The 23,696-nt window shown below is 39.0% G+C and overlaps 1 protein-coding gene across 4 annotated transcripts in view; it reads left to right on the plus strand.

The window, feature by feature from the left end:
- The window catches only part of ACACA (acetyl-CoA carboxylase alpha), a 284,020-nt gene that overhangs the window by 106,606 nt on the left and 153,718 nt on the right, over window positions 1–23,696 (plus strand). For all 4 annotated transcript variants that reach the window (XM_007464885.1, XM_007464886.1, XM_007464887.1 and 1 more), the window contains 9 exons: window positions 3,231–3,340; window positions 4,322–4,403; window positions 5,355–5,453; window positions 7,589–7,695; window positions 11,077–11,187; window positions 17,031–17,240; window positions 20,682–20,852; window positions 21,851–22,012; window positions 22,665–22,828. In XM_007464885.1, the coding sequence (XP_007464947.1) occupies window positions 3,231–3,340; window positions 4,322–4,403; window positions 5,355–5,453; window positions 7,589–7,695; window positions 11,077–11,187; window positions 17,031–17,240; window positions 20,682–20,852; window positions 21,851–22,012; window positions 22,665–22,828 (1,216 nt within the window). The remainder of the gene's footprint in view (window positions 1–3,230; window positions 3,341–4,321; window positions 4,404–5,354; window positions 5,454–7,588; window positions 7,696–11,076; window positions 11,188–17,030; window positions 17,241–20,681; window positions 20,853–21,850; window positions 22,013–22,664; window positions 22,829–23,696) is intronic.

Below are 23,696 nucleotides of genomic sequence, written 5' to 3' on the forward strand. Positions count from 1 at the left end.
TACTGCAAAAAAAAAAAAACAAAAAAAAAACCTACAATGAGATATCATCTCATACCGGTCAGAATGGCTGTCATCAAAAAATGTACAAACAATAAATCCTGGAGAGGGTGTGGAGAAAAGGGAACCCTCTTGCACTGTTGGTGGGAATCTAACTTGAAACAGCCACTATGGAGAACAGTATGGAGGTTCCTTAAAAAACTAAAAATAGGGGCTTCCCTGGTGGCGCAGTGGTTGAGAGTCCGCCTGCCGATGCAGGGGACATGGGTTCGTGCCCCGGTCCGGGAAGATCCCACATGCTGCGGAACGGCTGGGCCTGTGAGCCATGGCCTCTGAGCCTGCGCTTCCAGAGCCTGTGCTCCACAACGGGAGAGGCTACAATGGTGAGAGGCCTGCTTACCACACACACACACACACACACACACACTATCATATGACCCAGCAACCCCACTACTGGGCATGTACCCTGAGAAAACCATAATTCAAAAAGAGTCATGTACCAAAATGTTCATTGAGGCTCTATTTACAATAAGCAGGACATGGAAGCAACCTAAGTGTCCATCAACAGATGAATGGATAAAGAAGATGTGGCACATATATACAATGGAATATTACTCAGCCATAAAAAGAATCAAAATTGAGTTATTTGTAGTGAGGTGGATAGACCTAGAGTCTGTCGTACAGGGTGAAGTAAGTCACAAAGAGAAAAACAAAACAAAAACCGTATGCAAACACATATAAATGGAATAAAAAAAAATGGTCATGAAGAACCTAGGGGCAAGACGGGAATAAAGACTCAGACCTACTAGAGAATGGACTTGAGGATACTGGGAGGGGTAGGGTAAGCTGGGACAAAGTGAGAGAGTGGCATCGACATATATACACTACCAAACTTAAAATAGATAGTGAGAAGCAGCCGCATAGCACAGGGAAGTCAGCTCGGTGCTTTGTGACCACCTAGAGGGGTGGGATAGGGAGGGTGGGAGGGAGGGAGATGCAAGTGGGAAGAGATATGGGGACATATGTATATGTATAATTTATTCACTTTGTTATAAAGCAGAAACTAACACACCATTGTAAAGCAATTATGCTCTAATAATGATGTTAAAAAATCAATAAAAACATAAAAAAATTTTGTGGGATAACATTTACCGGTCTGAGTGCATTCTGACAAATTGTTACACTGTTTATCTATTACTGTGTAACAGTATTACCACAAATTTAACAACTTAAAGCAATGGACATTTATTACCTCACAGTTTCTGTAGCTGGGTCTTCTGCTTCAGGTTATCACAAGGTTGCCATCAGCATTCAGCTGGGGCTGCAGTCTCATCTGAGGCTTGACTTGGGATGGATCTGTTTTCAAACTAACATGGTTGTTGACACCATTCACTTTTCTGTTTGGACTGAGGACCTGATTGTGTTGCTGGTTGTTGGCTAGAGACTGCTCTTGGCTCCTTGTCACGTGGGCCACCCCAAAATGACTGCCTGCTTCCTCAAAGCCAGCAAGGGAGAGTGTCCCAGTAAGATTGGCTACATTCTTATGCACTGTTAGTTTGGAAGTGACATCTCCTCATCTTTGCCGTATTCTTTTGGCTAAAAGCAAGTCATAGATTGTGCCCACGCCCAAGGAGAGGGGATAACTTAAGATATGAATACCTGGAGACTTGGGATCATGGGTCTGTCCATCACAATTGCTTAGAAAAAAGTTGGCTGTAAGGAGACTGATAGCATGATATAATAATAGAAAGAAAGTACATTGTGTAGAGTCAGAGAAAAAAAAAAAGGTGTAATGACATATACCAAAACAGCAATCTGGTTACCTCCGTGAGTGGTAGTTAAAGACAAGCGATAACCTAGAAAAACATGTGAACAGCAAAGAGTTTCTACCTGTAATATGAGCACAAGACACCCTTCAAAAGAAAATGAACAGCGAACATGGATAGTCCATAAAAGAATTAAAAAGGAACAATAAACACGTGAAAAGAGATTCAATTCCAATGATAATCAAAGAAATGCAAACCAAAACAATAATAGATTGGGATTTTAAAAAATTTATAGGACTGGCAAAATTTCAAATTGATAATACCTAGTATAGGTGAAAGTATAGGCAATTTGGCACCCCCATTGCAAGTGAGAGTCTGAAGTGGTTTGGTTAGTATGGGAAGATATCCACAATATATTAAATTGGTTAGCAGTTTATGATGAACTGATTATCTCTGAGTCGTGAGACAATGGGTGATTTTGACTTTTAAAAAACAGTACATCCTGATATATTTTCTAAATTTTTAAATAATCAGCACGCTTTTCCTCATAATCAGAGAGAATGATACACCTGTTTTTATTCTGAACAAACTGTTAGGGCCTCATATCTTACTCTGAGTGGAATTTTTAAAGAAGGACTTAAAACCTTTAAAAATTAAGAGCACAAGATAAGAAACATAATAAATATGGTGGAGATGGACCTTGAGAAAGTTATTTAACTGCTCCAAGCCATAATTCCCTGTAAACTGGGTGCTAATAATGCATGTTATATATGATTATTGAGGATGAAATGAAATAATATATATAAAGTGCTTAGTCCCTGCACATTGTAGCTGCTCTGCCACAGTTACTGCCAGAAAAGGAAAAGAGAAACATCAGGTGACAGATTTGAAAGGGGATACTGAGCCAAAAAAAAAAAAAAAGTAAGGAGGGAAAGAAGTTATCTTTTTAAAATATCTTTCCATCCAGATAAAGGTTTTTCAAGCGCTTGATAGACTCCTATAACTAACCTTTCCTGTTTAGCCAGTCTACAGACCCTCCAGACTCTACCCTGTTTCCCCATTCTGTCCCAGCTTTACACCAGGAAAAGGGCTTTCTCAGAATATAGTTCAAGTTAAAGATAAAAGGTGTCACTGAGCTTTTTCTCAGAATATAATAATGGGCCTCTTAAGTGACAGATACATCATCCTTGATATAGGGATCATAAAAACCCTTTGAAAAGGTCACATGGTGAAAAGTTTGAGACCTGCTGTTTTAGTAGTATAAGAGCTCTTAACTATGAGATTACCACTTTCAGTACTGTGACTTAACAAAGAGCCTCCAAATAAATGGTTCTGGGAATTACCCCATTAATACAGTTTGTCCTGTGGTTATGTATGATGGTACCTGTCCTTTACACAGTTTTTGCTCTGCTGTTACATTTCTGAAAATAAAGCATGTGTTCTCTGTTAATTTGCTTGTGTTTTCAGAATACATTAAGATGGCAGATCATTATGTGCCAGTGCCAGGAGGACCAAACAACAACAACTATGCAAATGTGGAATTAATTCTTGATATTGCTAAAAGGATCCCAGTACAAGTAAGAGATGCCGGCATCTCCTCGAAATCCAAATTCAGCCTTTTTGAAAAAAAAATTTTTATGGGAGTATAGTTGATTTGCAGTGTTGTATTTCTGTTGTACAGCAAAGTGAATCAGTTATACATAAACATCTATCCACTCTTTTTTAGATTCTTTTCCCACGTAGACCATTACAGGGTATTGAGAAAAGTTTCCTTTGCCAAATTCAGCCACTTTACAGTTGGGCACAAGGGAGTAGCCAGTGAAGAACTTCTAATTTTATATAAAGCATCTTTGTTGAACGTTGGTAAAAGCCTTTATATGGGATATAACAGACAGGGAAAGGAAAGATGGAAAGAATGGAATGAGCCAACATAAAGTAAATGTAATCCAAACAAGAGGTTTGTAAAGGTCTTTCAGAGATTATTCTATCCATTTCGCCTTCCAACCTCCTAGTAAGTAAAAGTTGCCTGTTTCAAGTGGTATACTCTTAGTCCAGAATATGGTAGAGTAGAAGGAGGTTGTTTCTTCCCTATCACATTGTGTTAAGGAGTTTAGGGTAAGTGTCTTAAAGCCCAAAGAGAAAAAAACGTGGGATTTGTATGGCAGTATAACCACTAGATATAAAGGTGGAGTTGGGTGGCCAAAGTAATTCAATCTGTGGAAGAAAACCAACATTTCTACAAGAGGCTCTATAGAGTCTAGTTGAAAGGCTAGTTGAAAGGAAACTGAGTTTCCTAAAGAGCAACAATACTAGCTGGTTCTTAATATCAGTTTCAACCTGTTTTTGACCTCTTCAGAGGTTTTACCACAGTGGACTGCTTATTGTTGTTCTGTGAAAAGTTTGCCAAGAATCAGGCATAGAAGCTGAATTAGGCATTAGGCTGCCATGGAGCTATTGTACCTCATGGAGCAGGGCCAGTCTTGGTAGAAAGTAATACAGTTTATCATGTTCTTTTTAGTATGAATTTTAAGAATGAATCATATTGTGTTCCCTTGTAGGCAGTTTGGGCTGGCTGGGGTCATGCTTCTGAGAATCCCAAGCTCCCAGAACTTCTTTTGAAAAATGGCATCGCCTTCATGGGTAAGCCTTTCTGACATACTGTTCCTGCCTTTCTGTTTCTCTCTGTCATTTTGGCCCTGGGCTCTTAGTTTTTCATCAGTCAGCAGCTCTCCAAGTAACCCTTTTCTTCATTCCTTTTTCTTTCTTTTTTTTTTTTTAAACCCTTCATCATTTCTTACATCTTGCATCTTGATAGTGTTTTTTGTCCCCAGATTCTTTTCTATGAGATATGGAGGAGGCTCTGATTTCCAGAACATTGGCCTTTAAAAACTTTGCCATTAACATTAAGAAAACATGTGGAGAAACGACCTATTTTTATATAGAAAAGATAATTGAATAGTTAGGATACACTGGCAGTGTGCCCTTAAATATGAATCATTTCTTTCACATTTAAGTATGTAGATTATATTCCTATAAGTGAGAGCTATTTCTTCTGACTTTTCTGCTGTCCTATACGGAGAGAAAATTTGAGGTTGTATGGCTCAAAGTGTTTCTGTCTCTATCTCTGCAATGATGATTATGCTTTGTAAAGCCTATTAAAGATAAATCTTCCATTTGGGTTTCTATAAGACCAAGGAGAGTATAATATTTTAAACTTGAACACCAAAACTTTATTGTCCTTACTTCAGGATATTGGTTAAAAAAAAAAAAGGAAAGACTTTGTTAATATGGTAAAGGTGGATCATGACAGATGATAAAATCAGAGTTACATTTGTCAGGAATTTAATTCAGCATATATTTATATATATTGAATTCTCCCTGTATGCAAAAATTTACCACATTAGGTTCTATGAAGGGTACAAAGATGAGCCAAAACATAGTAGTCCCTGTAATCAAGTTTCTGATGTTGATGATATGTACTGTAGGGGATACAAGACAAATACAAAAATAATTATATGGAAGACAAAATACATGTGACAGAAACGAGGCCAAAATGTTACAGTCAGGGTTCTTTCCTTGTTTTGTTTTCAGGTCCTCCAAGTCAGGCCATGTGGGCTTTGGGGGATAAGATTGCATCTTCCATAGTGGCTCAAACTGCAGGTATCCCAACTCTTCCATGGAGTGGCAGTGGTAAGAAATCATTTGTTTGTATCTTAAAGTGTAGAAAAGCTTGGTAGAATATTTGGGACTGTGGCCTTGGGGCTTAAGCCTGCTTTAAAATGCGTTGGATATTTGACAGAAATAGAATACACATTAATTAATGGTATCTTGTATCTCCTGGCTTAATTGTTGTACCTGTGGTTTTATCATGTCTTAAGAATGTAAATTTTGTACCAGGTATGTAGATGCTAAATTGTAATGTAAATGATATTGGCACTTAATTTGGAGAAACTCTGAGAAAACTCATCTGGTTCTGTGGATTCAGATCTACTCTGGGTAGGCTAGAATCTTCCTCAGAGATAGACTTCTTAGGTGGAATAGGCCTTTGAACCTGCCTGGGAGGTGACTGGAATCGCTAAGAAAAAGCTAAAACCCACCTACTCAGATGCTTGCCTGCCAGTATTCTTTTTCTTTCTTTCTTGCTTGCTTGCTTGCTTGCTTTCTCGCTTTCTCGCTTTCTCTCTCTCTCCCTCTCTCTCTCTCTCTCTCTCTCTCTTTCTCTCTTTCTCTCTCTCTCTCTCTCTCTCCCCCTCTTTCTCTCTCCCTCTCTCTTTTTCTCTCTCTCTCCCTCCCTCCCTCCCTCTCTCTTCCTTCCTTCCTTCCTTTCTCTTTCTGTTTATTTAATCTTTATTTTTAAAATTTTATATTGGAGTATAGTTGATTAACAATGTTGTGTTAGTTTCAGGTGTACAGCAAAGTGATTCAGTTATACATGTATCTGTTCTTTTTTAAATAAATTTATTTATTTTATTTATTTATTTTTGGCTGTGTTGGGTCTTCGTTGCTGCACATGGGCTTTCTGTAGTTGTGGCGAGTGGGGGCTACTCTTTGTTGCAGTGTGCAGGTTTCTCATTGTGGTGGCTTCTCCTGTTGTGGAGCACAGTCTCTAGGCACGCGGGCTTCAGTAGTTGTACATGGGCTCAGTAGCTGTGGCGCACGGGCTTAGTTGCTCTGTGGCATGTGGGATTTTCCCGAACCAGAGATCGAACCTGTGTCCCTTGCATTGGCAGGCGGATTCTTAATCACTGTGCCACCAGAAAAGTCCCTCTATTCTTTTTTGCCAGTGTTTTCTTGATTTGAGCCCACAGTCTACTGATGATTTGTTTTGCTTGTTTAATACCATTCAACCTCTCATTTGCCCTTGATGCAGAAAAATGAGGTCAATAATCAACCTTTCTTTTAGACATGCAGAAGGATGAATTTTTTGTAAATATGATTTATTCTTGAAGAATCCCTTGAAGAGTGCGTTGTGAATTATTATAGCTGATAACAATATGAACTTCTGTCTTTTTGGTACTGAAGCACAGAGAGCAAACATACACTAAAACCTCTTCCGAATAGGAAATACCATAGTCTTGAGTCAGAACAGATGTGAACTCTTGTTACTCTGGCTCTCCAGGGGGATTGCAATATCCTCTCCAGACCGGCTGGGTCAAACAGTTTAAAATAAAACATTGAATTTGTTCTTGTTTGAGTGGAGAGGCTATACCATTCCCTTTGTGGCTGAGTACAGGGACATTCAGGGAGTATGGAATCATGACTCTGCTGAGGCCAATAAAACCGCCATTTCCATTTCCAAGAGCTCATAAAGATTGAATTATTTCTCAGGCCTCTGGCCCTGGAGCAGCCCTGAACACACACATCGAAGGTATTTTGCCTGCTGAGTTTATGTGAGAAGTCTGACGTGCTTTTTTGTTTGTTTGTTTTGTCTTGTATGTCCTTGCATTTTTTTTTAATTGCTGCTTGTTAGCTCTCTTGGCTTTTTCCAGGAACAGAACCCAAGTGGCCAGGTGTTGCTATAGATAAATCCTGCTAACTCCAAGGACTGATCAGGGTTTTATGGTATCCTTCTTTCTCCCATCTACCCTCAATTTTGGATAAATATGAAAGCATTTTAAAGAAGGTACTGGTGGTCCAGTGGTTAGGATTCGGCACGTTCACTGCCGTGGGCCTGTGTTTAATCTCTGGTTGGGAAACTTAAGATCCTGCAAGCCGTGTGGCACTGCCAAAAAAAACAGTGGGGGGAAGTAAAGAAGGTATAAGCAGAAAATTGACAAGAACAGCAGCTTTTGTAGCTGCTTTTAAGTCACTGTTATCTATTACAGGTCTTTGTGTGGACTGGCACGAAAATGATTTTTCAAAACGTATCTTAAATGTTCCTCAGGAACTATATGAAAAAGGTTGTGTGAAGGATGTGGATGACGGGCTGAAGGTAAGTTACTAACTCTAGGGAGTGATGTTTTTCAACGGACCACTTACAGTCCCAAATACAGGGATTTGGAGCCTGGTTCATGATATACACCCATGATGGCATTAGGGTTGTAAGACCAGGAGGTATAGTTTATAGAATGAGGAAGTTACCTACGTTTCACAAAAATAATTTAAATATGTTTTGAAGCAAGCTGTTCACCTGGACAGAACATTCCTTAGGTGGTTAAATCAGAGCTTTAAGGAGGTTCTGATTCTATTCTCTACCACCTGTTAGTATTTGTGTGCGTGCAGGGGGAGTTGGGGGCAAACAACTTTTTGCCCTACTTGAGTTCAGAACCAAGAAGCCAGGCAGAGAGGTATCAAAATGTCAGCTTTATTATGAATAGAGATGATGGTGAAAATGGTTTAAGTGTGTAGCAACAGTCAGATTCGTAAACTGAATGTCAGTTAAGCTGGCTCGCTCACTGGTTACTGGTGGTGTGAATAACCACAGAGGCAGAGCTTTTGCCATTCAGTTTATTGTATGACTGACAGCTGGCAAAGAGCATATGTTCTGTGTAGTGGGCTGATCCCAAAGGGGAAAAGGCTGAGCTATACATGCTCAGTTTCTCCTTCCAAACTGACCAATCACAGAATTCATTCTTTTTCCCTTGAGGAAGAGTGAGGGAGGGAGCTGATAGAGGCTGAAACTATTACTCTAATTATTGTCTGTCCATGTAGAAACACGAACCCAAGCAAAAGGAGGTCGGCTCTCTAACATTACTTTTTCTTTCTTCATAGTTCTCTCCAGTTTGTTCCCCTTTCACTTTTTAATTAGTTGGAAGTGTCAGCTATGCTTCCAAGGAGATAATGAAAGAGGCTATATTTTAGAAAAACACACTACTCTTGTTTGACTTGTATGTTATAAATTCAGGAGGAACACTGGATGCTCAACTAATTTTGCTCTGTTGTTTGCATTTCAAGTTAAGCATCCTGTAATCTCCTTAATAAGAAGAATTAATATTTCTAATTGAATTGCTAATGCTATGTTCTATTTGATATAATTTGCAAAAGAGTAGAAGCCCTTTGCAGGGAATTAGCTATTTTGCTTATCAGTTAAAATTCCTTTTTTTCCTGGTTATAAACATAAAATTTTCTGGTAGAAAATTTGGAAAGTAAGAAAAGAGATGATAAAACCCATAAGCCCACCATCCAAAGATAAGTCTTGTGAACATATTCATATATTTTCTTCCAGCCTTTTTTGATTCATAGATTCATATAATGATAATCTTTATTAGTAGATTCCCATAACTATAATTATTATGATAATTGTAAAATTAGGGTCTTACTATATACATTGTTTTTGTAATCCTAGGTTTTTTTCTACCTATACATAAGCATTTTCCTTGTGGCATTAAAATTCTTCTAAAAAAATTTTAAACGGATGACCTGTGCCTAGAGCTTTTATATATTTTTAAAAGGCCTACCTTTTTCTTATATCATGTGGGCTACCCTATTTTTTTTATAGTGTTTTTAAAAATTTATTTATTTATTTTATGTATTTATTATTATTATTTTTTGGCTGCGTTTGGTCTTCGTTGCTGCTCACGGGCTTTCTCCAGTTGTAGCGAGCGGGGTCCACTCTTCGTTGTGGTGCATGGGCTTCTCACTGTGGTATCTTCTCTTGTTGCGGAGCCCGGGCTCTAGGTGCATGGGCTTCAGTAGTTGTGGCACATGGGCTCAGTAGTTGTGGCTTGCAGGCTCTAGAGCGCAGGCTCAGTAGTTGTGGCACACGGGCTGAGTTGTTCTGTGGCATGTGGGATCTTCCCAGACCAGGGCTCGAACCTGTGTCCCCTGCATTGGCAGGCAGATTCTTAACCACTGTGCTACGAGGGAAGCCCCCCCTATTTTTTTTTAAGTCTTTCTCACAACTCTGGCTGTTTCTTCATTTATCACCCAGTGATTGAGTTCACCATGCTAATTTTGTTTATAAGCATAGAAGTGAATAGTTAAGAGAGTTTAGAAGAGATGGGACTGTGAGTGAAGGATTTTCATGCATAATCTACTGACAAAAATTAAAATGTGAAATGGTCTTTTTCTGGTGACAACATTTTTTAGATATTGTTACAATGTAAACCGTGAAAGACTGGAATTTTTTTTCTTTTTTTTTTTTGTGGTACGCGGGCCCCTCTCACCGTTGTGGCCTCTCCCGTTGCGGAGCATTGGCTCCGGACGCGCAGGCTCAGCGGCCATGGCTCACGGGCCCAGCCGCTCCGCGGCATGTGGGATCTTCCCAGACCGGGGCACGAACCCGTGTCCCCTGCATCGGGAGGCGGACTCTCAACCACTGCGCCACCAGGGAAGCCCTAGACTGGCATGTTTTGACGAAGGAATGACTCAGTTATTTTAAACTTTTGGTTAACTTTTCCCCAATTTACTTTTTGCCTTAACTATAATATGAACATCTTCCATATCATTGCATGTAAAGGCTACCTCATTCCTTTAATAGTGGCGTAGTAGTCTAGTAAATAGGTATATCTTGATTTAACTGGCTCTTTACTTAATGGATATATAATTAAATATTCAAAAAGTTTTGGGATCCTCACCTGATCATTATAAAATACTATAAATGTGAAAAGCACATTTAGAGTATGTGTTGAAAATTAATTTTCTGACTACTTTCATTAATATTTTGGTATCTTGTTATTTTTATCTTTATCAAAAAGTTGAGGGAGAAAAGTTTCTGGATATGTGTGATTCCTGATTTGTTGAGTCTTATATGTTGTCGGAGGGTCAGAAGCTATGTTGAGGCCATATGAACTGTGTATGTCTTTTTGTCTTTTTTTAAAATAAAAATTATGGAATAAAGACAGAAAGTGTATACTCTGGTAACTTGAAAATAAAATAAAATAAAATAAAAATTATGGGTAATAGACAAATTCCTGCATCTTATGAGAAATTCTAATAATACAGAAATATATACAGTAAAAAGTGAAAGTTTATATCTACTCATCTTCCTTTTATAAATCACTGCTGGTGGATTTTCTAGACTTGTTTTTTTTATACTTACATATGTAAGTGTGTGAATGCATACATAATTATACATATAGTTTTACTTTGTTTTTGATCTATATGGGATTATCTTAGACTGAACCATTACAACATTGCCAATATTCAACCATTTTTTTACCTACCAAAAAATGCAATTTCTTCTTGTTCAACCCAATAGTACAAATATTACTCAGGTACTTTTTTTCCCCACCTAATAGTATATCTTCAGGATCTTTCTATTTTGCTATCTATAGACCTACCAAATGACAGCATTTTTAAAGGGAGAAAATGCTAGTTTTCTCCTTCCCTTCTAATACCATTCTCACTTCCATTTTTCTCTTTCTTCTTGAAGGCAGCGGAGGAAGTTGGATATCCAGTAATGATCAAGGCCTCAGAAGGAGGAGGAGGGAAGGGAATCAGAAAAGTCAACAATGCAGATGACTTCCCTAACCTCTTCAGACAGGTAGAGTACAAGCTGTCATTATTTATTGGAACTAACATGTATATCAGAGATGCATGTAATTTGGATGTCCAGAAAATATTTAGATTTTTTTTGTCTACAGCTAATCTTGTCTTTCTTTCTAGCCTCTACCTGCTTATCAGCAGGGGAAAAGAATTAATTAAATGTCCAGTTCAATTTAAGGTTTTATTCATTTAGGTAATTCAAGCAGTAGAGTTATTCTGCCTTATATAAAATTGCTCAGTTTCTCAGATAGCTCTTCTGCATATGGTTTGTGTGGCTCATAGGAATTCATAGTAATAAGCAAGAGTCAGTACCTTTCTGCATTTTTGTGTCCCTCTTCTGCTGGCACTTTAGACAATGTATGTGACACAGTTGATTCCTGATCTGGATGCTCTTGGCCTGGCCTCACTCAAGCTCCTTGATTGACTTCACCTCAGTTCAGTTCAAATTGGCTGCAGACTCCTGAGTTTCTGTCATGTGTTCTGGCCCAGCAGTCTATAATACTGTGGCCTGTACTGCATGGCCACCACACCCTGGCACAGGGACCCTGTGGCAGGCACATGTTCTATGAGAACGGAGGGTGGCTCAGGAAAGCTAAACCTAGGCTCTCTCTTTGCCTAATCCTCTGATTTGCAGCCAAGGATGTGGCCATACTACAAGTTGGTTGTGGAGGCCAAAGAAATGATTTCTTTTCAGAATCTTAGAGAAAGAATCCGAAGACAGGAGTCTCTTTTTCCTGCCCTCAGAGTTACCCTTACATACTTGACTCACTTCTTTTTTTCTCCTACCAATACCCAGAAAAAGAAGAGGCAGAAAAAGGAAAATTGGGACACCTTCTGGCCTTTTCACTTTCCTAGCTTCCCACTTTTTCTTATTTTTCCCAGCATCTTTTACTTTGTACCATCTTTTACTAGTACCCCAGCCGCATATTATTTGCCCTTTTTTTTTTTTTTAAACCATTCAGCACCAAACTTTTTGCTTCATTGTCATGAGCTAAAGAGAAAAACTCTGTGAGCTGGGTCTTCCATGATTTGATATACTAGACAAAGAAAGTGATAAAGGTATTGTTTTGCTGCATTATCCTATTTTGAGTGTCAGTATTTGAATATTACCTGTCATTTACTTTATATTCCTTCTGTAATAATTCTAATTGCATAAGCAGGTCAGTGCCTCATGTTAATTTTTTAAAATGTTAACTCCTTTAGATAATTCAAAATTACTTATTACTGTGGAATCAAGTAGTTGAAATATCTAGAATACTAAGATTAGGAAGTTTTACGTAAAAGTCCTTAAGTTCCAATAATGATTAAATAAGTAACTCAAATCAGTCCTCCCACTGAGAGCAAACTAGAAAAGGTGGCCAAATTAAAAAAAAAAAATCTGTTTTAAGGCACTAGAGATCTTTAAAGGCAATGAAGAATTTGGGGGCTAAGATATAGAAGAATGAAACCCAGAGAGGTCTCATGTTTGAGGCCATTTTTTCCCTAGAGATATCCTTTAGTTTGAGAAGAAGCAGTTGAAAAGCTGATTAGATTTTTCAACAGTCTTATAAGACTAAAAGGACAAAACTTAGACTGTAGGGTTTGCTGAGGAGGGTTCCCTGGGAAACCTCCCACATTTTAGGTTGGGATCTTGAAGGAGTAAGAATGAACTAGAAATAGACCAGTTCTCAAAGGGACTAAATCTCAGCTTCAAAATGCTTAACTCTTGATTCTAGCATGGTGTTCTAGGGTTGCTAGCGTCCCTAGCTACCAGCAGGAAGAAAATATAAATTCTCCCTAGAGAAAGGTAACATCCAGAACCTCAAATTATTTCTATTAATTTTTCAAATGCAGTTTCAAGCAGCCAATTAAAAATAAGCAGGCATCACAACATTGTAAATCAACTATATGTCAATAAAATAAATTTAAAAATAAGCAAGCATATCAAATTATGTGATTGAAAATCAAGAAAAATAAAAGCCAATAGAAACAGACCCACAGAGGGTTTAGATAATGGATCCATCAGACAAGGACTTTAAAGTAACTATATTTAATGTATTCAAGGAAATTAAAGATAAGATTGAGAATTTTGGCATACAACTGGAAACTATAAAGAAGAAGCAAATGAAAATTCTAGAACTGAAAATGCAATAACTAAAATTAAGTCAATAGGGGAGTTTAATGGCATGTTAGATGCAGTTGAAGAGAGAATTAGTGACTGGATGATAGGTCAGAAGAAAATTCAGACTGAAGCATGAAGAGACAAAAAGGATGAAAAATACAGAAAAGAGCATGTGAGAGAGTATTTGCAAAGATGACCATGTTAACTCCTCCCATCCCTATATACACACCTTTTTATTTTTTACCGTATGAGGGCCTCTCGCTGTTGTGGCCTCTCCCGTTGCGGAGCACAGGCTCCAGACGTGCAGGCTCAACGGCCATGGCCCACGGGCCCAGCCGTTCTGTGGCATGTGGGATCCTCCCGGAGCAGGGCACGAACCCGTGTCCTCTGCCTCGGCAGGTGGACTCTTAACCACTGCGCCACCAGGGAAGCCCTACACACCTTTTTATAGTATGATTTTGCCTTCTTCCCATCAAGAAATAGTCTTTTTTTTCCCATCCTTTGAATTTTGGTTGGCCTTGTGACTTGGGTTGACCAATAGAATGTGGTAGAAATGGTGTGCAAGTTCCAAAGCCTAAACTGCAAGTGGTCTTGTAGTTTCTGCCATTGCCCTTTTGGAATGAGCCTTAGACTTGCCTTGTGAAAAGCCCAGTTCAGCCTTCTGGAAAAGAGAGGCCACACAAAGCAAAGATGAGTTATCCCAACTGAGGCTTCCTAGACCTGACAGTCACCAGCACCTTTGAGACATGTAAGTGAGGCCACCTTAGACCATCCAACCCCAGTCAAGTTGCCAGATGACTAACTACATGAGTGGCTCCAAGCCAAGATCAGCAGAAAAACTGCCCAACTGAGCCCAGCTCAAATTGCTGTGAGCAAAAAAAAAGGTCAGCATCCTAAGTCACTAAATTTTTGGTGGTTTGTTAGGCATCAATGGATAACTGACCCAGAAATTGTTACCTAAAGGTGTAATACTGCCCTAACAAAAAAGTAAAATATGTGGCATTGGCTTTGAGACTGGCTCATAGGTGGAGGCTGGAAAAATGGTAAGGTGGTTGTTAATGTTAATGAAGGCTGGAAGAATGGTGAACAAACTTTTAGTGCAGGATGGAAAGGCAATGAGGGAAAAGGTAACCCATGCTCTGTAATGATGGAACAATTACCTGAGGTAACTTGGAAGGTAGAGACTGTATTTAGTGAACTTGTAGACCTAGTTAAGGAGATCTTTTTAGATAAAGTGTTAACAGTATCTGCTGAATGCTTTTGGTTGCTTTTGCTAAGGAACTATAAAGAGGGATGAACTAAAGAAGGTGTTTCAAACTTGTTGAGTTTGAAAATATAACTGTTTCTCATTCCCAATCTCTCCAGCTGGCAAAAGATTTTCAAAGTAAAAAATGACTTCAGAGTAAAGACCAAATCAAGAGTGCCTAGGAGATCCTTTAAGACCTCAGAAATATTTAAGACAGTACCTGGTAGATTACTCTCTCAGCTAGAAAAAAAGGGCTTCTAAGAATTTTAAAGATGTTGTCCCACAGCAGCCTGACAAACCTGAGGTACAGAGAGGTCTGTGCAGAAAAGTTATGGATGTGTTTTTGGCGCAAGTAGTGAATTTCCAATATGATTCATAGGAAAACCACAACGTTTTTGAGAGACTTCTGTTGATAAATGCACCAAAGGGACTAAAGGGACAGAGACAGTTCAGACTTCAAAGAGGCCTCTAGGACTTCGATTTTCTATGAATAGGAAGCAGACTGGAAAAGTTGTTCAGCTGTAAACATTAGTAATTTCTAATAATAAAAAGATTTTTCAGATTGTGGAGCCAGGAGCCCAGAGGGCAGCTAAGAGCAGAGGGGATCCATGGATTAGGAAACCACTCACAGGGAGCAGAACAAGACCATAGTAAAAAACAGCAAACAACAAAAAAAATTCCATGCCCCTGGAGTAAGGGAACCTCACAACATCTGCCTGTCCAGATTTCAGAATTGTTGGGGACCAGTGACTGCTATGTACCTCCTGTCCTTTCTTCTTTGAATAGGAGTATCTTTTACAGTTATTCTCTCCCCATCTCATCATTAAATGTTGGGGGTGTTGGGGGCAGATAACTTGTCTTTTTAGTTCCCAGATCTTTGGATCAAGAGCACCTGAGGAGCTGCACCCAAGGAGTCTCTTTTGCTTGTGGACATGACTTATGAGAAAATGGACCTCAAGCCTGATGCCATGATTGGATGACTTTGGGGGTCTTGGGAGGGGGTGAGTCTATTTTGCATGTGGGAGGTATGTGAATTATTGTGGCCAGAGGGCGGACCATAGTAGATTGTTTGCAGCGATGGCCGCAATAACCTCTCCTGTTCTTGAATGTATATCCCTTTGCAATGTGACTTTGCCTTTCCTCCCATTAAGAGGTGGCATCTCTTTTCCCACCCCTTGAATCTTAGCTGGCCTTGTGGCTTGCTTAGACCATTAGAATATGGCCCAAATGGTATTGTGTAAGTTCTAGAGGCTAGTGCTTGTGAAGCCTTGCAGCTTCTTCCCTCACCCTTTGCTTGGAACACTGCATTGAAGAAACCTGGTCTAGCCTACTGGAGGATGGAGGCCACATGCAATAGAGATGAGCTGTTCCAGTCAAGGCTCTGTAGACCTACTGGCCAACAGTCAACACAAGTCAGCAGACATTTGCATGAGACCATTCAGCCCCACTCGAGCCACCAGATGATGATATGCACATGAATGACTACAGCAAGACCAGAAGAACTGCCCAGATGAGCACAGCATCATGAGCAAATAAAATGGTTGGTGTCCTAAGCAAGCCACTGAGTTTTGAGGTAACTTGTTATATAGCAAAACAAAGCATAAGAGATACAGAGCATAAAAGACAGTGAAATGATCTAACGTGTACTTTGAGTCTCAGAAGAGAAGAGAGAGAAAATGGAGCAGAAGCAATGTTTGAAGAAATCATGGAGCAGAAGCAATATTTGAAGAGACAATGGCTAAGAATTTTTCTGAACTAATGGCTAAGAATTTCCTGAAAAGATACTAAGCACAGATTCAAAAAAACACTATGAGCCCTGCAAGGAGAAGTACAGAGAAAACCATATCTAAGTTTATCAGAGTAAATCTGCCACTCCACTCCCCTAAAAAGACAGAGAAAAGAGAAAATCCTAAAGCAGCCGGGAAAAAAAGATTACTTTCAAAGGAGTAACAGTAAGATTGATAGCTGACATCTCAGTAGAAACAGTGGAAACCAGAAAACATTGCGGTATCTTTAAAGTGCTGAAAGAAAATAATAGCTAGTGTCGAGTTCTGTATCTAGTGACAGTATGCTTCAAAACTGAAGATGAAAGTCCTTTGACTACAACAATACTGTATATAATGTAATGTGAACCAGGAAAGTATCTAGTCTAGAACAAGTTGTACATTTGGTTGTTTGGAATTGATGGCAATATTTTGCCCTTTTGTGGAATTTGTGTGTGTGTGTGTTCAAAATATTTGTTCTTTGCCCTTGTAACACACTGGATGTTCATACATTTTTGTATTTATCAGTTAATATTTGTTATATAACTAAGAATGCAGTATCTTTAAGAAGGATGAGAGCATGAACTATATTTTATTTATTTTTGTATTTCTAATAATTAACATGGTCCCTGACACTTCTAGGCATCTGCCTGTTGAAATGGAAGGAGCTTATCAAGATAGAAAAAGTGCTTACCACTTAAGAATTTGTTCTATTTCCTTTTCTAATATAGGTTCAAGCTGAAGTCCCTGGATCTCCTATCTTTGTGATGAGACTAGCCAAACAATCTCGTCATCTGGAGGTGCAGATCTTAGCAGATCAGTATGGCAACGCTATCTCTTTGTTTGGTCGTGACTGCTCTGTACAGCGCAGACATCAGAAGATTATTGAAGAGGCACCTACTGCTATTGCTACTCCAGCAGTATTTGAGCATATGGAACAGGTATGTATATGAAAAGCTCTAATTTTTGTTTTCTTACACAGAACTACTACTCATTTAATTCATATGCCAATCTGAGAATAGTGGAATTTCAAGCGGTGGTTCTGGATAACTGATAAGTTATATCCTTTTCCTAGAGGAAAAATAAAATAAAAATTCTGCTATTCTCCCTCTAGTAGAGATACCAGTGAACACTTCAAACTCTAAATTAGTTAATGCTTTTGACAAAAAATCAGTGTACTATTTTGAATAGGGATAATGAAGAGAAATGTTTTGGGATTTTTTAATCGTATTGTCTGGTTCTTTAACAAGCTCATGGTAAGCAGGTAGTTGCATTTTCTAGATTGATTATCCTTTAGTCTTAAGATGAATTTATTCAAGTCTATTGTCTCTTAAAAGTTCCTCTAAGTATCTTTAAAATTTACATAGTCTGTATTTTTGTATGGAAAATAATCTCTCAGCAGTTTTACAGGGTCCCTTGGAAATAGCTGTAGTTTAGGAGTCTGAACATGGTCTTTTCTGGAACCTTGACTCAATCTTCATCTTTTTGGAGATATGTTTTCCATCCTTTTTCTCCTTGATTCCAAAGAAGCTGAATATATGGTCATCTGTGTTTTAAGTTTAATTTCTACGTGTGTGTGTGTGTTTGTGTGTGTATTAAGATTGATTCTTTAACTACCGTAGTAAAGAGGCCTCCAAAATACAGTGGCTTAAATAAGGTGCAATTTCTATTTCTCTCTCTCATCATAGTTCAGAGATGAGCTGGTGCCAGGGACCCCGGTTTACTGCTTTGCTATTACTAGGAGGGGAGTCAGCAAACTACAACTGGCAGGCCAAATCCAACCTGCCACCTATTTTTGCAAATAAAAAATTTTTTTTTCTGTTTCGTATTTTTTTAAAAATATTTATTTATTTATTTATTTTACTTTTGGCTGCATTGGGTCTTCATTGCTACACGTGGGCTTTCTCTAGTTGTGTCGAGTGGGGGCTGCTCTTGGTTGCAGTGCGTGGGCTTCTCATTACAATGGCCTCTCCTGTTGTGGAGCATGGGCTCTGGGTGCGTGGGCTTCAGTAGTTGCAGCACGTGGGCTCAGTAGTTGTGGTTTGCAGGCTTTAGAGCACAGGCTCAGTAGTTGTGGCACTCGGGCTCAATTGCTCCACGGCATGTGGGATCTTCCTGGACCAGGGATCGAACCCATGTCCCCAGCACAGGCACGCGGATTCTCAACAACTGTGCCACCAGAGGAGTCCCTGTAAATAAAATTTTATTGGAACACGGCATGCTAATTTATTTATGTATTATCTATGGCTGCCTTATCACTGCAGTGACAAAGTTGAGTAGTTGTGACAGAGACTATATGGCCCACACAGCTGAAAATAATTATTATCTGGCCCTTACTGAAAAAGTTTGCCAACCCTTGTCCTAGGGTGTCATTACCTTATGATTAAAGCTAGCTCACAAGAATATGTTCACACTGTAGCCTGTGGGAGGGGGAAGAGAGGACTTGGAAGGCAAGCATATAAAAATATGAGCCAGAAGTCACACATATTACTTCTGCTCACTTTTCACTGGACAACATTCAGTTACACAATCACACCTAGCTGCAAGGGATGTCAGGAATTGTAGTCACTAGCTGGGTGGCCATATGCTCAGCTGAAATTCAGGAGATTCTATTACTAAATGGATGACGCAATGAAAAATTACTGGAGGGCATTTAACAATCTGTGTCTGCTGCTCTGGCTACCCATTATCCTTTCACACCCTTTTTGTCACTCTTGCAACATTCTTAGCCTTTCCCCAAAGAAGACAGCCCAAAGTCTCACCTAGTTACTATATTCAGCCCAAAGTCCAACTCTCTAGGTAATGTACAGTCCTCTCTGTTATATGTACATGTGGCTTTGTATGGGCCAGTGACCTAGAATACAAGTTACCTACCCCTTGTGATTCCTCCTTTCGCCATATACAGTGGTGGAGTAGGAACAGGATAACTCCCATTTGGTAAAAAGAAGAATGAAAAATAGGCAATAATCACTGATCCATAGCAGTTATCAAATTCTTCTAGGTAGGAATTGTGGTGATTTCCTGTCATGTGGTGGAGTAATACCTCAATTAGCCCTCTGGCTGCCCCTGGTTCTGCTCTCTGGAAGTAAATTCTTTGCCCGTCATTCCTCAAGGCACCGTTAAGGCCTTTTTCTCTGGGAAGTTCTTCCTTGTTCACGGTCCTCTATGATTGAGCTTTGGAGACCATGCTTTCTTTGGCAGAGCTTTCACCACTCACTTCCTGCTGGTGCAGGGTTGGGGCCACACAGATGACTGTGATTATCAATCATGGGTTTTGAAAGCCAGATTTGTGGTTTGTTTAGAAATACAATTCCTTCAAAACTTAGTAAGTTTCTGGACTCTTTGCTTCTATTCAGCTTCAGGTAGGAGTAACCACACTCAAGATTTCTGGACATAGTAACTTTTCCTCTTTATTTACTTCCTTCTGTGTTCAGCCCTCTTTCTCTCCTCAGTTCAGTACTAACTACCTTGAGGCCAGCTGATACTGAAGCAGCCCCCTTGACTTGATCTTTGGCACTGGGTTGCTTCAGGGTGAGAATCTAATCTTCTGGTTTGGGGATACAAAGGCATTTGGTTTTTTTCACATTCTGACTTTTTCTAACCGCTTTTCTTAGGGCTTAGTTGGTGTTTTGTCCGCATTCCAAGTTATTGTAGGAGACAGTTTCCCAAATGTTTTGTTATGCCTAACAAGGAGGCCACCAGTTTTCCGGTCTGCAGCATCTGTTTCCTTGAGAGCTGCTACCCTGTTGTTAAGTCAGTATCACACGCTTTAATTTTTTTAAATATCAGCATCCTACCTGAATTTAATAGTTTCTGTATTGATTAGGGTACAGGTTAAGCTATTGCAATAAAGAGATCCAAAAAAATACAACCACGCAATAGGATAGAAACCATCTTGGGATTCAGGTTCTTTCTGTTTTGTTTTGTCATTCTTAGTATGTTCTCATCTGCATGGTGAAACGGGCTTGCACTGTCATGACCATGTTCTAGTCCATAGAGGGGAAAAGCCAGGAATAGAGGACAAGCAATTCCTTTTCAAAATGTCATTCAGGGATTATGCATATCACTCACCAATGCTGACGTTGCATTGGTTAAAACTTAGTCAGTTGCTTTAAGGGAGGGTAGAAAATCTAGTCTCTAGCTGGACAGCCATGTTTCTAGGAAGAATTTCTCGTATTCTAGGAAGAATACTAGAAATACTAGGAACAAGTGTACAATGCAGAATCTCCCATGGTGTTTTAATCAGAGAGGGTGAAATTCACTCATGTGGCTAAAAGCCTTTATAAACACTGGCTCTTTGAGAGGGAGAAGCTATAGATAAGTAGTAGCCCATCAGCTGGACAAGGTGACATACTTATGTTGCCTTATCTTTCTTCTTTGAGTGTGCGGTGAAACTTGCCAAAATGGTTGGTTATGTGAGTGCTGGGACTGTGGAATACCTCTACAGCCAGGATGGCAGCTTCTACTTTCTGGAACTGAACCCTCGGCTACAGGTGGAGCACCCTTGTACAGAGATGGTGGCCGATGTCAACCTCCCTGCGGCACAGCTCCAGGTGAGTCACCCTGCTCTTGATCAGAGAGTTGCTTACAGAAGTTTGGAATGTCAGAGATCCCTGCACAACTGGTTCAAGCAGCGTCTGTTAAGAGAAGCCGCCTCTTATCTGAGTCTCGTGTAATGTTCATCTCTTGCACTCTATGGCTTGGGATGTGTGGGTTGGTTTTCCTGATATGGTACAAATCTAGGAATATTATTATTTTTTAGCCAGACACATCTGATATAAAATGTCATATATCAGAAAGAAACTTCACAAATAATATGCTTTACTCAGTTGTTGAAATTATAGGAAACCTTACAAACATCGTAATTGTCCCCTACTCCTTTTTCCTAGTGTTCTAAATTGAAGCAATTCCACCTTAGAGTGGTGGCTGAGGTTATTCATGGCAAGAGTGTGGCAGCACACATTTATTTTTATAATGTTTAAAGTGCTGGCTGTCAATATTATTTTCTCCATTCAGCCCAGGAAACAAATGCTATGGGAAGCAGTAATAGTTCATGATGAAGTTTGATATTATTTGTAACTAATATATTCTTTGCCCACATTGGGAACCCCTTCTGGTCCCCAGTGGTCCCTGTTAAGGAACCCAGTAAATAAAGATTTATATACTTTCTCCAGTGGTTTGTGGCAATAATTATGAAGTAATTATGACATAGTTAGGACTTTTTAGCTGTCTGAACTTGGAGAGCCACTGACACTGACTCTTCCCTTGGGTATTTTCATTCTGATCCCTTGATGGGGAAATGACAATTAGATGGAAGCTCATGTCTATTGCATTAGGGATTGGGGGACTTTTTAAGGAGTGGGGAGTATTTAACACCTTACGTGTGTTTTGTTTCAAGTAACTTAGAGTCACATATTCAATGATGTAGGATGCAGGCTATAAAAATAGGGTGTTTTAGGTGGTGGCTACTGAAATGAGAAATCTGATAGCTTCCACATTTTAAGGCAAGTAACTGTGAAAAATGAGTGATGTGTGTTTTATTACCTTTCAGATTGCCATGGGGATCCCTTTGTACAGAATCAAGGATATCCGTATGATGTATGGGGTATCTCCCTGGGGTGATGCTCCCATTGATTTTGAAAATTCTACTCATGTTCCTTGCCCAAGGGGCCACGTTATTGCTGCTCGGATCACTAGTGAAAATCCAGATGAGGTAACCCATCACTTAAAAGGTTTACACTTTCTTTTTCCCTGTGAACTTTAATATTAAGATGCTATCTGAGGGCATATCTGAAATATCTTGGGACTTCCTCTGGAGAAGGAAATTCATAGAGGCTTCATCAGAGCAGACAAATAAGTAATCACTGTTCCATCGGTCATTTAGACCTATTTAGTCACTGTAGAGTCCTCAGTGCGTCTGTAGCACTGGACATTGGCTCGCAAGCCTTTATGATTTTTGTGTATCATTTCTGCTTTTGTGTGTGTGTGATTACACAGAACCTGAACAATGAGTATATGAACGTTCTCTTCCTTGGAAATATAATATCATCTCATATTCTTCATTCTCTAACAGGGTTTTGTTTTGTTTTGTTATTTTTTTGATTTAAAAAAGTTATTGCATGTAGTTAATTTACAATATTACGTTAGTTTCAGGTGTACAACATAGTGATTCAGTATACTCCATTTTAAGTTATTATAAAATACTGACTATAGTCCCTGTGCTGTACAATACTCCTGTAGTTTATTTATTTTATATATAGTGGTTTGTACTTCTTAATCCTCTACCCCTATATTTCCTTTCCTTCCTTCCTTCTCCCTCTTGTTAACCACTTGTTTGTTCTCTATATCTGTGAATCTTCTAATAGGGTTTTAAGCCCAGCTCAGGAACAGTTCAGGAACTGAATTTCCGCAGCAATAAGAACGTTTGGGGCTATTTCAGTGTTGCTGCTGCAGGGGGACTTCATGAATTTGCTGATTCTCAGTTCGGTCACTGCTTTTCCTGGGGAGAAAATCGAGAGGAAGCAATTTCGTGAGTAAAATAGCATTTGATTGCATTTCAGGGAATAAACTTGTGCTAATCTTCAATGAAGGTGTGAGCATGGGAATGGGAATCATGTATTGCTATAAAAGTACTAATATGAATAACCTTCTTGAAGAAATATGTCTTTGACTGTACTTACATTCATGTTGTATTAAATTTATTCAGTGTTTGGCAGATGTTTTTCTGTCTGTTGCCCTGAGCCTTTTCAAGTATTTTTGCTTTCAATGTTTTTAATAAACTTATAAAATTGATTGCTTTAAAGATACCATATTTTTCTGTAGAAATGGTGTTGTCATTTGGGGGTGGAGGTAGATTCTTGTCCAAGAACTTGACATATGTCAGAGATAAGACCTGTTATTTGTCATCAAAATAAAGGTATAGCTGTAAATGTCCCGTAGCCATTTAAAATAATAAAATGAAACTGCTTATTACATGAAAAGGGCATAAGGGGACTGTCCACATTGCTTATATGAGAGACCTCAGTGAGCTATGAAATATACACACAGCATATAATATAACTGGTATATCATAATTATTAGTTAATACTCTATTGAGCGTAAACATTAAATATTTAATAGCAGTTTTGCTTGCCTGAAAAGTAGGGCTCTAGGAGGTAATTTTGACAGGTTAGATATTTTAGAAGATCTATCCAAAATTGATCTAGCTCTGTTTTTTAATTGTCTATTTACTTGAACCAAGCATTTAATACTATTCCTTTGACCTTTAAACTGCACACATAGATTGTGTAATCAGTAAGTATTTATTAATAATGTTGGTTTTTGATAATGGTTTCAGAAGTTGGGAAATCTCAATTTTTCTCTGTTTTGCCCTCTACAACTCTTCCCACTTATTCAAA

This window comes from Lipotes vexillifer, unplaced genomic scaffold, assembly GCF_000442215.2.
Source record: "Lipotes vexillifer unplaced genomic scaffold, Lipotes_vexillifer_v1.1 scaffold788, whole genome shotgun sequence".
Taxonomy (NCBI): domain Eukaryota; kingdom Metazoa; phylum Chordata; class Mammalia; order Artiodactyla; family Lipotidae; genus Lipotes; species Lipotes vexillifer.